The sequence below is a fragment of the Gopherus flavomarginatus genome, chromosome 24, assembly GCF_025201925.1.
Source record: "Gopherus flavomarginatus isolate rGopFla2 chromosome 24, rGopFla2.mat.asm, whole genome shotgun sequence".
In the NCBI taxonomy this organism is placed as follows: Eukaryota; Metazoa; Chordata; order Testudines; family Testudinidae; genus Gopherus; species Gopherus flavomarginatus.
Window position 1 is genome coordinate 13,856,658 of NC_066640.1, and position 12,834 is coordinate 13,869,491.

The window sequence follows — 12,834 nt, forward strand, 5'->3', positions numbered from 1 at the left end:
AACTGAAGTTTTCAATGCGGCTATACCAATACTGACACTTCCGACGTTATTGCTTCTTCCATCCCCCTTCTGCAGCACTGGATGACGCTCGAGCTGCCTGGCCTCAGCAAGGGCACACTCTGACCTTAGAAGCTGTTCAGACCCTAGGTTTCCAAAAAGCCATTTGTGGGCACAAGATTGTAATTTGAGAAGCGAGATTTAAACTCAGAAATGCACTTTGGCCCAGGTCATTAAATAGAAATGGACAGCTGTACTCGAGAGAGTGTAAAACGGGTATTTGTCAGGAACAAAAAAAAATTCAAGGAACTGAAATACTTTCATACTGTGCAAAATAATATGCACTCTCTTTCTTTCTTCCTGCCCCATCAAAACAAAAACCTCAACCTTGGAATGAAAATTAAACAAAAAAAACCCCACCACCCACAACCCATCTCATCCCCACCTAGTTCTTAATACATTCAGAACAAAAAGAGTCAAACTGAAATTCTAGGGCTTTATACAGCAAAAAATACCATCTACGCTACTGGGTGTTTAAAAAATGTAACTAACTATTGATATTCACACAACAGAAGAAGGGTTAAAAAGAGCTTATCATAATGTGATCGGTGGATCTGAAAAGGGATGCCCTACACAGTAACTGTTTTAAATTACGGATCTAACTGAAGCTGCTAAGAAAACAAATACCAGATTCAAAGTAGAAACTGGATAGTAACTCCCCCTTCCTCTATTTATTTATATATATATATATATTTATAATTTTGAAAAGAATTCATATCAGCACCAGTTCTAGTACCAATATGCAATACAAGTAGCAAGGTATGTATTTCTGCCACTTGTAACCAATATCAAGTGAAAAAAACAAACCCAATGATTCTAAATGTGTCCGTGTAATCCCAAAATATATTAAAACCACACAGAATCCTGTCTTTAAATCAGGGTTACCTAAAGCTCTACCAAAACTGAAATACTGGAGTGATGCGATCGAGGGGCGCATGGAAGAATGGAATTCTAGGGATCAGGGTTCGGCAGTACTGCCTGAAGCATGCCCAACATGTACAGTAATCACACAACTAAAGCATGGACGAGGAAGGATTGCTTCTCATTGATAAGACAGGAAGGAACCTGTTGCCTGACTCCTACCTTTCATCCTTCTGCTCCCTCCCCTCCCCGATTACACAGCTTCTGGAGCTCCTAGTTTTTGAATAAACTTCACAAAAGATGAAAAGTTTCACTTTAAAAAAAAAAGTCTCTGGGAGCTTTTGCAAGGGCCGATTGCTCTGTGCTAGATTAGAGAGACTGAACAGGTTACTGTTTATTGTCCAGAACTTCAGGGTTTAGACCATCAAGTGTCCACAAAGTCTATGCAACAGAATCCAATGAAAGTGAGAGGCCTACACTTCCTCCCACCTGCTGGGACTGTTGGGGCAGCAACCAGTCCATTAGAAATCATGCCCAACTAGAATTTGAGTTTGCACTTATTTATCATTAGCTCATTATTATAAATTGTAGATTGCCTTTCTGGGGTGGGAAAGAGGAGAAGCAAACATGAATTCAACCTGCTAAATGTATCTGCAATCACTGGGATCATATTCTGCTTTTCTTACAAAGAAGTGCATCCTTGATTGCCAGTGAACACTGTATGCTTGGTGACTAGCTAGCTCAAAGTAAAGAACCCAAAGGCAGATAGTCCTTTCAGTCCTCCTTTTGTGCTGGTGACCACAAAAAACCCCAAACACCTAAATACACAAAGCCACAAAATAAGAATTTCTCCCCCTTCCTGACAGCCTTCACCATCAGCCAATCACAAGAATTTGGTAGCCAAGTGAGCTCGAGTCTGTTTTCACTCTTGGTGTCATTTTCTCATAGCAAGGACAGCAGCACCCAATGGGATGAGGAGCAGTCGTCTTGCTTCCTATGAAGCTTGGGCAAATCCAGCTGGGTTTAAAGCAGATTCCACTGTATTGTGGTATAAAAAAGAATGGCAGAAACAGGTGAGTCTTCCTCTTGGGCATTCCACCGCATTATTTCCATGTTGCAGATTGAGGGATGGATCGTGGGGGAATCATATCCAGGAGATATTCACGTTGACGGTCTACTGCTGAAGAAGTCTTGTGCACAGCTAAACTAGGGTTGACAAAAGCTAGAGCCCCAGCTGACAGAACACAAAAAGAGATAGAAGCGAGTGTCACAGTATGCTTAGCTTGAGACAAGACCAGTGGAAAATATACAGCTCAGTAAATGGCATCCAGATACTATGGAGATGGATGCTCTCAAAATATTAACACATGACCATCACCCAGAGGGAAGAAAAAAAAAAAAAGTCTCTACAACCACCTGCACAAGTGGCAACAAAACTTCCCAGATTCTTTAAAAAAGTCTTGTCATTAAGCTATTGAGTTGACCACATAAATCAAATATTATCTCAACTCTAAATTAAATGGTATAAAAATCTTTCAATATTGGGCAGAAAAAACAAAGCGATGCAGAGAGCTAGCTGCTGCAGCATCTCCTTCCTGGGGATTCCAAATATCGCTTAAAGGAAGAGACCACAAGACTTAACAGAAGTGAGACCCTCCAACCCTTTAACCTGAAAGGTTAAAATGCTAGTTTAATAGTTAAATATGCTGTGAGGCACATTGATAAGTTTGTGTTATAGCTTTTCCGACCGCAAAAGATCTGTTATTTCCCAGTTTAAGTAGAAGCAGATGATGTTTATGTCAAGATTATTGTTGATGTTAACAGATAGTATTAACTGCACACCCAGGACCTGCCGTTCATTGCCCTGCACCTTGTAAAATCATTTACACCTTAGGGTAAAACATAACCATTCCCCTAGAGTAGGACTTTACAGCCACTTTGGACAAGTGTAAACAACTGTACCAGGCGTGAGGTAATGGAGCAACAGGCCACTGTCCTTTATGCAGGGAGGTTTCAAAGCGTAAGAGAATTAAGGTTGTTGGCCAACAAAGTGCAACTAAACTACAGAGAAAAGAACACAAAGAAAAAAAAAGTCTACCTGTAGTGATGGGGGTCTTCTTCCAGGTAGTAGCATTGCTCTTGCTGACAGGTCTCTCAGCATGCTTACCTGGCCTACTACCAAGTGCTGCTGCAGCTGATGCATTCTGCAACTTGGGTGACTGACTAAATGCATGCAAGACTCCTCGGGTGCTTCCTGGGGGACCTCGAGACAGCTGGCTAGAAGTCTAGTGCAATAGAAGAATTAATTAGAAGGGCACAGGAACGCAAAATTTATGTCTTGCAAAATGTTCAGTACAATAGCCATGACAATCCTTTACTGGATTTCTCTTCTTCCTTTCCTCCTTCTACCACACCTGGTACTGGCCACAAACTTTGTATCTGCCCTAAATCAAAATAAAATCTACCTTTTCTACATGTCAACAACAGAGCTTATTTTTACCTTTTTAAAAGTGAAGTGCACATCGTACTGAGGTAGTCGTACTGAGTGGAAACAGCAAAGAAGGCAAGTACTGTGCACATTTCCTCTCTCAGACACACCACCAGACGGCAAGCCTGACCTACACCATCAATCCCTTGCTAATCCAGTTCTGGACTTCTTTGGCAGCGTTCCCAATTCCATAGTGGTTTTGTGACGTGGACAAGTGGGGACTGGGAGTAGAAGACAACCAAGTGGCTCATTTTCGTTTATGATCTGAGTTGCTATTTGAACCCAAGCCTCTGGCATGGACACAGGTTACACAATAACAAAGATCTTACAGCTCACAGCATCAGGAGTTCCTTGCTCACACTTCTCTATGCTATGCTTCTAAGTGTTTCCTATCAAATTTGTAATTATCTAAATTAGGGAAATTTTTAGAAATGTAACTATACTGATGTACTAGCACTGAAGCAGAATTTCCTCGATCTGTACAAACCCAAAATTAAAGACATTTATATGCTACATACTGTGCAAGGACACAAGAATGGCCATACTAGGTAAGATCAATAGTCCATCTATGCTCTGTATCCTATCTTCCAGTGGGTCAGTGCCAGGTACTTCAGTGGGAATGAACAGAACACGTCAATTATCAAGTGATTCATCCCATCATCCAGTCCCAGATTCTGGCACTCAGAAATTTAGGGTCACCCAGAGCATGGGGTTGTGTCCCTGACTAATAGCCATTGATGGACCTGTCCTCCATGAACTTATCTAATTCTGTTTGGAGCTCTACAGTGTCACATAGAGCAGAGTTATTCTGCTCCTCCTGCCACCTCCCCTTCCAAAATAGCACCCTGAGAGTAACAAATGGATTCATTTTACCGGTGATATTTATGTAATTACTACTTAAAACCATCAGCCATAACTGAGCTAGTCAACAGTTTATTATTTTATACAAGTTTTTGCCTGTAATAGTTTTGCTGCTCTTTTATTCTTCCATTAATTGCTACTGTTACACATCTGCACAGGGTCACTGGAATGTATCTGATCTGTATCAAGCTATGCGATGTCAGAGAACTCGACTGTGGTTTTAGAAGAATTCTGTCCCAAGTGTGCCCCTTAGCGTGGGATTCTGGAGTTTACGTGGGAGTAGTTCAGTTGAAACCAGGTGAGAAGAGCAGTCTTTGAAATATTTTAACTAAAATTTGCATTTTTAAATGTCCTGTTGATACCCAACCTCCTACCTAAACAATCAAGAGTTCTTTAACATTTCAGTCAATATTTACAACTGGAACTCTTCCAAGCATTACAGAAATGGCTCTATGACCTCTGTCCCTGGGCCCTCCCACTGGTGTTACAGTCAAGGACACATGCTATTTGGGGGCTACCAGAATGTGGTTTTAACAGACTAGAGCTAGATAAAAACCTTCTCTCCATCCCTAGAGTCCTGTGGGCACCCTTCCCCTTTAAATATGCAGGATCACGTCCTTATTTCTTTATGAAAGCTGGATGTGACTCTTCAGATTCATCAGTGTTCCTCCTCAATCTGCCAGAGAAGGTTTTTGAAACAGTGCAAGTCTCTCCCCATGATGCCTCTGCAGAATTAAGTATTTGTTCTCTGCTACTTCAGGAGCAGAGCTCACATCTCAACCGTAGGATCCTCTTACCATAGCACGCTGGATTAACAACAGGACAGCCAAAAACTTAATTCAAAAATACACTTCAGAGCTTACACAACAAACTCTTCTTGTATCAACTTTCATGCGCCTATTTTGCATCACACACACAGGTGTGATCTTTTAAAACATATGGCAGGAGCACAAGCTGCAGACACCTTGTTTGATTATCTGCGATGGCTAATTTAGTACTGAAGGATTCCTACCTGCTTGAGTGAGTGATGCTGGACTATAGGTTCTGACTTGGTCTGTACAGGAGAAGCAGTCTGTTGCAGTATCCGCTGCTCAATCTCCTGCTCTTGCTGCAATGCTTTCACAAAAGCAGCCTTCAGTCGATTAGTGTGCTCAGCCTTGAGGGCCTTTTTCTGATTCGATGTCATACAGGTTTCACACATAATGGTTCCGTTCTTCTCTTCCCTCCAGCGGCAAGTGAAGTCAGTCTTACATTGAGCACACATATAGGGCTCCTGAGATGAGGCTGCGACTGAAACTTTACCTGTGAAATACAACCAGGTTAGCTCACCACTGCAGGGTCTAAAAATGGTTTCTGCCTTTGTTCTCAAGCTCCCATTGCTCTAAGCATTTGTCAGTTTATGTTCCTATTTTATCCTTACACACACAGTTTCATTTACTGCTCTTAATGAGGATGTTAACCAACTTTTAGCTGTGCATCAAGCAGGTCTGAATCTTGGCAACAAGCGCTTACTTACTCAAGCAGACTACCTAAAGGATATACAGCGGACCACACACTATCCCAGAGCCCTGGGAGGTAAATAAAGTCCTCTCCTCACAAAAACTAGATCAGAGGATTTTGCAAGAAAATATTGGCGTGTAATTCATCCCTTACCCTTGTATTCAGACCTCAAAGTATCACGACTGATCAGCAACAATGGCATTATGCTTCTGGTTTCCATTATCTGTGAAATAAATGTTCCTCACTTTGTCCCCTCCCTCCTTTCCTACCACTCAAGTGAAAGCAAAAAAATGGCTATTTTAAACTGCCCCGAAGTATACTAGACACTTGAAAGGCAACAGAGTCCTTGTTGCAAGGAAACTAACATCTAACTTTTGACATGACAAAATAAGTAACGATAATTAAAAATGAAAAGGTGAGAGAAAAGGTTAAAGATAGATAAGAACTACATTTATAATTCACATGGTTATTTTGCACATCTTGACAGTTTTGTTAGGTTGGTGAGACATATTTCTTATTATTTAAACTGAGGGACACTCCAGTCTTCATTCTAGACCTTGCCCACCAATATATTAGTAGAGCATTTTTTCTTAAAGTCTAATTACCAAAATGTGTATATAAATCATGATCTTGGTCCTACCCTCCCCATTATTGTCGTCTTTTGTTGCAATAGGTCTAACCCTATTCTAGATGAGGACCTGTCACGTCTATGGCATGAAAACCATCTACTTACAGTTATTGAGAAAAATTTTAAAATATCCAAACAACTGACTAAACCACATAAACATCTGACAATAACTTCACATGAGCATCATGAAAGATTATACATGGGTTGGAAAAAAATCATGACCATTTTTAACGTATATACACACTTGTAGGAGGATTCTTAAAGCCCAAATAGTACAACTTCAATTTTCTGAAGGGTTTCAGACATCTGAAGTCTTCATAAAAACACAGGATTTAGATGGGAAGCACTGCTATCAAATGACCAATATTTAGTTAACCTAAAGTTAACTAAATAGGGTTTACTGTATGCATAAGTTAGCTATGATGACCTGTATAAAGTCTCATAATACAAAGTAAATGCCTTATAAAAGGTATTCTCTCTGCCTCACTCTTTAAAACATTAGTATTAGCAAAGCCTCTTTAAACATTTGTTTTCTGCATGTCTTCTCCCATCTCTCTTGGTTACCAGTGTGTGCGTCTACATAAGAACTTCCTTACGTCTCATCACCCTGCCCAAGTCACCACAAGCTAGCATTAACAGCAAAATAATGGTTCCCAGGAGGAAGATAGGTTGTGACATCAGCGAATGGATCAGATAAGAGACACAAGATTATTAGTAAGGGTGAAAGCTATTTTATAACCAAATACAGATTTAAAAAAAAAAGTGTATTTTTAAACTTCTCTGAACCATGGCAATGGATCTTTAGGGAAAAGAACCTTGCAGAAGCTGAGCGCTCCTAGCCACATACTGATAACCCACTTGCGACTAGCATGACTAACGTGCTCGGAGGAGAGAACAGTAAGAGGGTCACAGTTCCCAAGGAAAGCCAGCTGTATTTTGGGGGTGGATTTGATTGATGGCTCTGGATTAGACTAGAGATATGAGTTTTTTCACCTCGAGGACACTGACCTCGCTCTGGCACAAAGCAGCCAATTGAAATCAGATCAGTGTGAAGGGAGTCATTTTTAAGCACAGTTCTAGTAGTCACTAGTGTTCAAGTCACCTCTCTGTCCCCCTATGAAATCAATCGCCATAAATTGCAGCGTTACTGGCAGACTCTGAGGCCAACGACTTAACAGCCAATGGAAAGTGCACCACCTTCTTATTGTGTTTTAAGAGATGGTTGCCTCCAGGTCAAATTTATAACAAACTGGTGAGGCAGCATGGGGGGTGGGGGAGTGTCCACCGCTAACTGGAGCTGTGAGTTTGTTCTTGGGGTGGTTTTCACTTTACTATGCGGGCACTGCCAGAGTCAATGTGAAACTGAGTAAGTGGTTGAATAAAAAAAGCCTTCCAAAGAAACAGGCAGATCTATGGGTTTTCAAGGTTATAACTTCAGAGGTTACCTGGGTAGCAACCTTTGTTGTCTAGCTAAGTCTGAAGTACAGTCCTCATACTTAGAGCTCCATTGCAAAACAAAATGATCAGATCTAGGACACTTTGAACATGGAGGACAACTTCCCTCATATCCAGCAAGCAAATTAAAGCTTTTTCAATTACACAAATTCGGTTAATTTGGAAATGCAAATCCTCTTTGCTTTTAGGAACAAGTTGGGATAGAAACCCGCTGAGATTTCTAGGTAATGTCCATACCAGAGATTATTATTCTGAAACTGATCCTCCTCAGAGAATTTTATTGGGGTAGAGAGCCAAAGAGAATTGAAGATAAGGGCAAGGAAGCTTTCTAGAGCAGGGGTTCTCAAACTTCTTTGCACCACAACTCCCTTCTGACAACAAAAATTACTACATGACCCTGGGGGTGGGGTGGGGGTACCAAAGCCCCACTGTTGCCTAAGGGCTTCAGCCCCAGGCAGGGGGCCTGTAATCTGAGCCCCCACTGTCCAGGGCTGAACCCCTTGGGCTTCAGCTTTGGCCCCAGGCGGTGGGGCTCAGGCTTCAGCTTCCATCCTAGGACCCAGCAAGTCTAAGCCAGCCCTGGTGACCCCATTAAAATGGTGTCATGACCCACTTTGGGGTCCTGAACCACAGTTTGAGAACTGCTGTTCTAGAGAAAAGTTCTTACAATCAGTATCCAGCACCCAAGAATCCAGGATGGTAGTAGGCTTCTAGAAATCCCAGAATTAGAGAACGTAAATTTGAAAGCCACAGAGATATTACTGAAACCAGTATTAAATTTTTGTTCTCAGTTTACCTAACTACTGTGAGAAAACCCAAAATATTTCTTCTGATACAGCCGTGATTAAAAGGCATTGCTACTCCAACTCTTCTTACGTGCTAAGGAAGGGCCAGCGCCTCACCTTTTGCCAGAGGCTAAGGAGGCGCCCTCCACTGCATAAACCAAGAATAAAGAAATAAATTGAGTACTTCTGCTGCACTTTGCATTTAAAACTGCTGTGCAAAAACACCACCTATTTGAGAAAGGTATGTATTATTTCCATTTTTAAGATGAAGAAATTAAGGAAGAGCTTAAGCAATTTGGAGAAATCCACATCGTATCAGTGACCAAACTAAGACTAAGTTGCATGCTCTCAACTCTTAACCTCATGCTGCTTCTAAAACAGGTGAGGGTGGTGAGAGAAGTCACAGTACATGAAATGAATACACTTGTATTAATGAGTCTAGCATATTTTAAAGCTCTCAATAAATAAGCCTCTAGTACTAGCTTACCTTGAGTTTCTAGCAAGTTCTGCACTACTTCCTCCAAACCAACCAGATAAATAAATTCGTTGTTGGCTGCACTTGGCAGGAAATTCATCTCTGGTGCAGGTGGTTTAGGAGGTGGGATCTCCAGTAGCGTCTTCTCCAGCTGCTTGCGCAGTGCAAGTTTGGCAGCAGCTTGCCGGCTGGCTGGGGACTCGTTGGAATTCACTATAGAAGCAACACTGGTAGTAGTAGCAGCATTAGCCTGAGCCGATGTCACGGTTGTACCTTTTATTGAAGTAGGTGAGGCCTTAAAGAAAGTTCAAGCATGGTTACTAATCAGAATACAACTGCCTTGATAGTTTAATCCCTATAGCCCATTCTAATCTTGTCCTCTCTGAGATAACCAACAAGGAGGCCAACTAGTATCAATTGTGATAGTAGACAAGTGTCCACATTACAAAACCTATTTGGAACTGGACTAAGCCTTCTCTCAAAATACCAATTTCATATAGCCCACAGAATAGACAGCAGGGTATGACTTGTGCCCTTGATATAAATGGGACACCTAGAGGTGCAATGCTAGGCATTCCATTACCAGGCATCTAGTCCCTCTATCTAATATTTTTTCCAGAATTCTTAACTTTGCTCATTCACCATTTTTTGTAATGCATTCTTAGAAACTTGAAAAGGCCATTTACAGTACTTCTCCTTAACATTTTGTCCTTTTTGATTTGACAAACACTGACTTTTCCCTGCATAAATTATGAATAAGTCAGTTTGCTTTTGTCTCCTTCACTGGTTCACTAACAGAAATGCACTGTGCATTTTGGGTTCTGCTTAAATAGTGGTTATTTTATTTATGTGAGAAAATGCTTCCTTAGAGAGAAGGGGGTAGGAGGAAACTGATTCTGGGGAACATTTCCAACTAAACATGCCCAGTATAGTAGCTGAGGCACAAAATTGGTCCACAATATTTACATTCCTTCCAAGTCTTGTTTTGTCATACCCCGGACGTTACATATTTCCTCTGTCTTCTCACAGACAATACAAAAAAGTCAATTAAAACATACAGTGTCAAAAGTTAAATGCATTTTAAATTAAACTTAAGAGATTTGTATTGGGCATGAACAAATTCATACGGACTGTTCTTTTCCCTCGTTTGTGCATATATTATCTAGAGCTTTTGTAAACGCTGAATAAAGATAAAGAACTGCCTGCAAGCAAAGAACAAAGAGCGGAGTAGTAACAGAAATAACCAATTACATCAGTTGAGAGAGAAGACTGCAAACAAGAGTAATGAGATGTAGCAACTGGACAAATCAGTAACTGTATTCAGTCTCAAAAGGACAGAAGTGAATAGTGTTCTGTATCTTTTGGATCTCACCTGTGGTATATTGACAAGCAGGCTGGTATTGGGAACATTGGCAATGCGGATTAAACCCTGTTGTATAATTCTCTGTCCCTGAATCTGTACACTGGGAACGGATGCCCGTGGTGCCAGAAGCAGCGGAGGTGGCCCCGTGCTGGAGTGCTGTCGGATGTTGTGGATTTGCTGGGGAGAAACAGAGATGGGCTGATGCAATGGTTCCATGAAGGATGGGATGGAGAGTGTTAGAGAAGGTGGAGAACAGTGGGTGGGAGGTGGAGTAGGATGAAATGATGTGATGGAAATGATGCAAATCCAGGAACAAAAAACATGCAACAACATTAACATCATTGTCAAAATCTGCAGCTTCATTTTGACTGTAAATGCATTCCAAGAGAAGCAACATAGAATGCAACATTAGAAAAGACGCTTGACTTCAAAACTTAAGCCAAAAATCTAACCATTTTTGCCTTGATAAACACAATGGTCTGAAGTTAACAGTTCCTTTCCAACATGTATAGCTCCTAATAGTCTGTTTAACTTTAAGATTATTAGTGCAGCAATTCTACTTTAGACTGAACAAGTTTTTTGCATATTAATCAGGACTGAAAGGAAACTAAATCCCATGTGCATACCTTCTTTAACATTAGCCATCCAGCAGGCACGGATGGTTTGTTAAAAAAAAGTCGTCCCACCACTGCAAAATAAAATCTCCACTGAGCTAGATAAATATTTCCCTGCATCACACAGTGATCACAGTATATTCAGTAAGATCCACTGGAGGTAGTTCTCCCCCTGCCTCACCTTGCTTCTTTGGTGCAACCACTACTTTCCCCTCATAGAAGACAAATGGACTTAAGAACAAGCCACCTTCACAGCATTTTCAGTTCTCCAGTTTGCTACCTCATCCTAGCAGCCCAGTAGTCAATTTGACAATGAAGGCATTGAGAGGAGATTAAAACATACATCAGAGGTGAAATTGATAAAACAGGAAAAGTAAGGAGAAAAATGTTTTTAAGAACCAAAACCACAGTAGGATTAAGTCTTCTGCATTGTTCTGGTGGGTAAAGCTGGCCCAATGGTAGTGCTCTGCATCACCATATGAGACCTGGGTTAGTCCTCATCATAAGTCTTAGGAGTGAGACAGTGCATTTAGTCAGCACAGATCGCTCAACAGTAATGCATCCAGTCTATTAAGGAGAGGGTCCTACGAGAACTTCATCCAACCCTCTTGGGTAAGGGGAATGGTGATCATGACTCAGAGCCTTGACGTTGAAATGTAAAAGTGGAAAGAATTAGTGAGACAATCCCCTAAGCCCTGTGGAGGGTGGAAAGAACACACTTGATGCGGTGAGGGAGATCTACAACCAAACCAACTCTTACCTGGGCTCCTCTGACAAGAGGTGGCATTACTATCTGCGTATTCTGCTGAGATCCCAGTTTTGAAGATGCTTGTTGCCCTCCACGGACCAATGGAGGGGGGATAACAGTGCCTGATATACGTGAAGAGGTCTACAAAACACGGGAGCATTTACTTTTACATTTGTTTTTAGAAAACAGAACATGTTTATCTATATAGATGTTTATATTTAGTTTCTCACAGTTGTATTTGACTGTTTGTATGCTTATGTCATTTTCAAAGACTGCACTGCCACGCCTTCCTTGTGAATTCCCAAAGAGATTTTTCTTTTCTTTCTACTTCCTCCCTCTCCTCTTTACTTGCCTTACTCTATCTGCTGAGCTATTCTTGGTATTGTGGGAATCTAAAGGTGAGTCTCAGATCTTACACTGAATGTAAGGGCACAGAGCTCATTTGTTCAAAACTGCTTCAGTGAGAAAAACAAAGATTTCAATTCTAATGGGGTATCCATTCTAGGGTGGATAACTTCTTTTACTATATGAAATGCAGCTTTATACATCTGGGTATCGTCACTTAGAGAAGCCAAAAACTGGCCACTGTTCATGAGTTAAGGTTCTCACAAGAGCACTGGAGCTAGCTTTCCCTTTTACTATTTATAGTGAGTGTAACAACTTCATATTGTGAAGGGCATAGGGGAAGCCAATGTTCACTTATATTGTGTTTTTTATTCAAGAATTTCAGAAATGCTTTACAAATATCAAACAAACTTCACAAGATTCAGGAATTACTGCAATTGTACAGTTACAGATACAGAGAGGTAAAGTAACTCGCCCAAAAAAACTTGTATAGCAAGTAAGAGACAGAACAGCAACAGAACCCAGGAGTCCTGACTCCCATTTCCCTGCTCTGACCACTAGACTATATGCCTTCTACTACTGAAAAAAATTCCACTCTGTGTTACTTGAAAATTTCATTTGTGGTGCAAGTTCCTCTTAAAGTGCTGTCTTTAG

At 41.0% G+C, this 12,834-nt stretch overlaps 1 protein-coding gene across 3 annotated transcripts in view; it reads right to left on the bottom strand.

The window, feature by feature from the left end:
* Positions 1-517: 517 nt before the first annotated feature.
* The window catches only part of GATAD2A (GATA zinc finger domain containing 2A), a 90,526-nt gene continuing 78,209 nt past the window's right edge, over positions 518-12,834 (bottom strand). For 2 of the 3 annotated variants that reach the window (XM_050934060.1, XM_050934059.1), the window contains 6 exons: positions 11,848-11,976; positions 10,483-10,650; positions 9,123-9,405; positions 5,280-5,569; positions 3,017-3,203; positions 518-2,152 (listed from right to left, as the gene is read on the bottom strand). In XM_050934060.1, coding sequence (XP_050790017.1) covers positions 2,022-2,152; positions 3,017-3,203; positions 5,280-5,569; positions 9,123-9,405; positions 10,483-10,650; positions 11,848-11,976 — 1,188 coding nt within the window. In that variant the 3' untranslated portion in view covers positions 518-2,021. Of the gene's footprint in view, positions 2,153-3,016; positions 3,204-5,279; positions 5,570-9,122; positions 9,406-10,482; positions 10,672-11,847; positions 11,977-12,834 lie in introns of all 3 variants that reach the window. The other variant, XM_050934058.1, reaches the window with a different exon arrangement.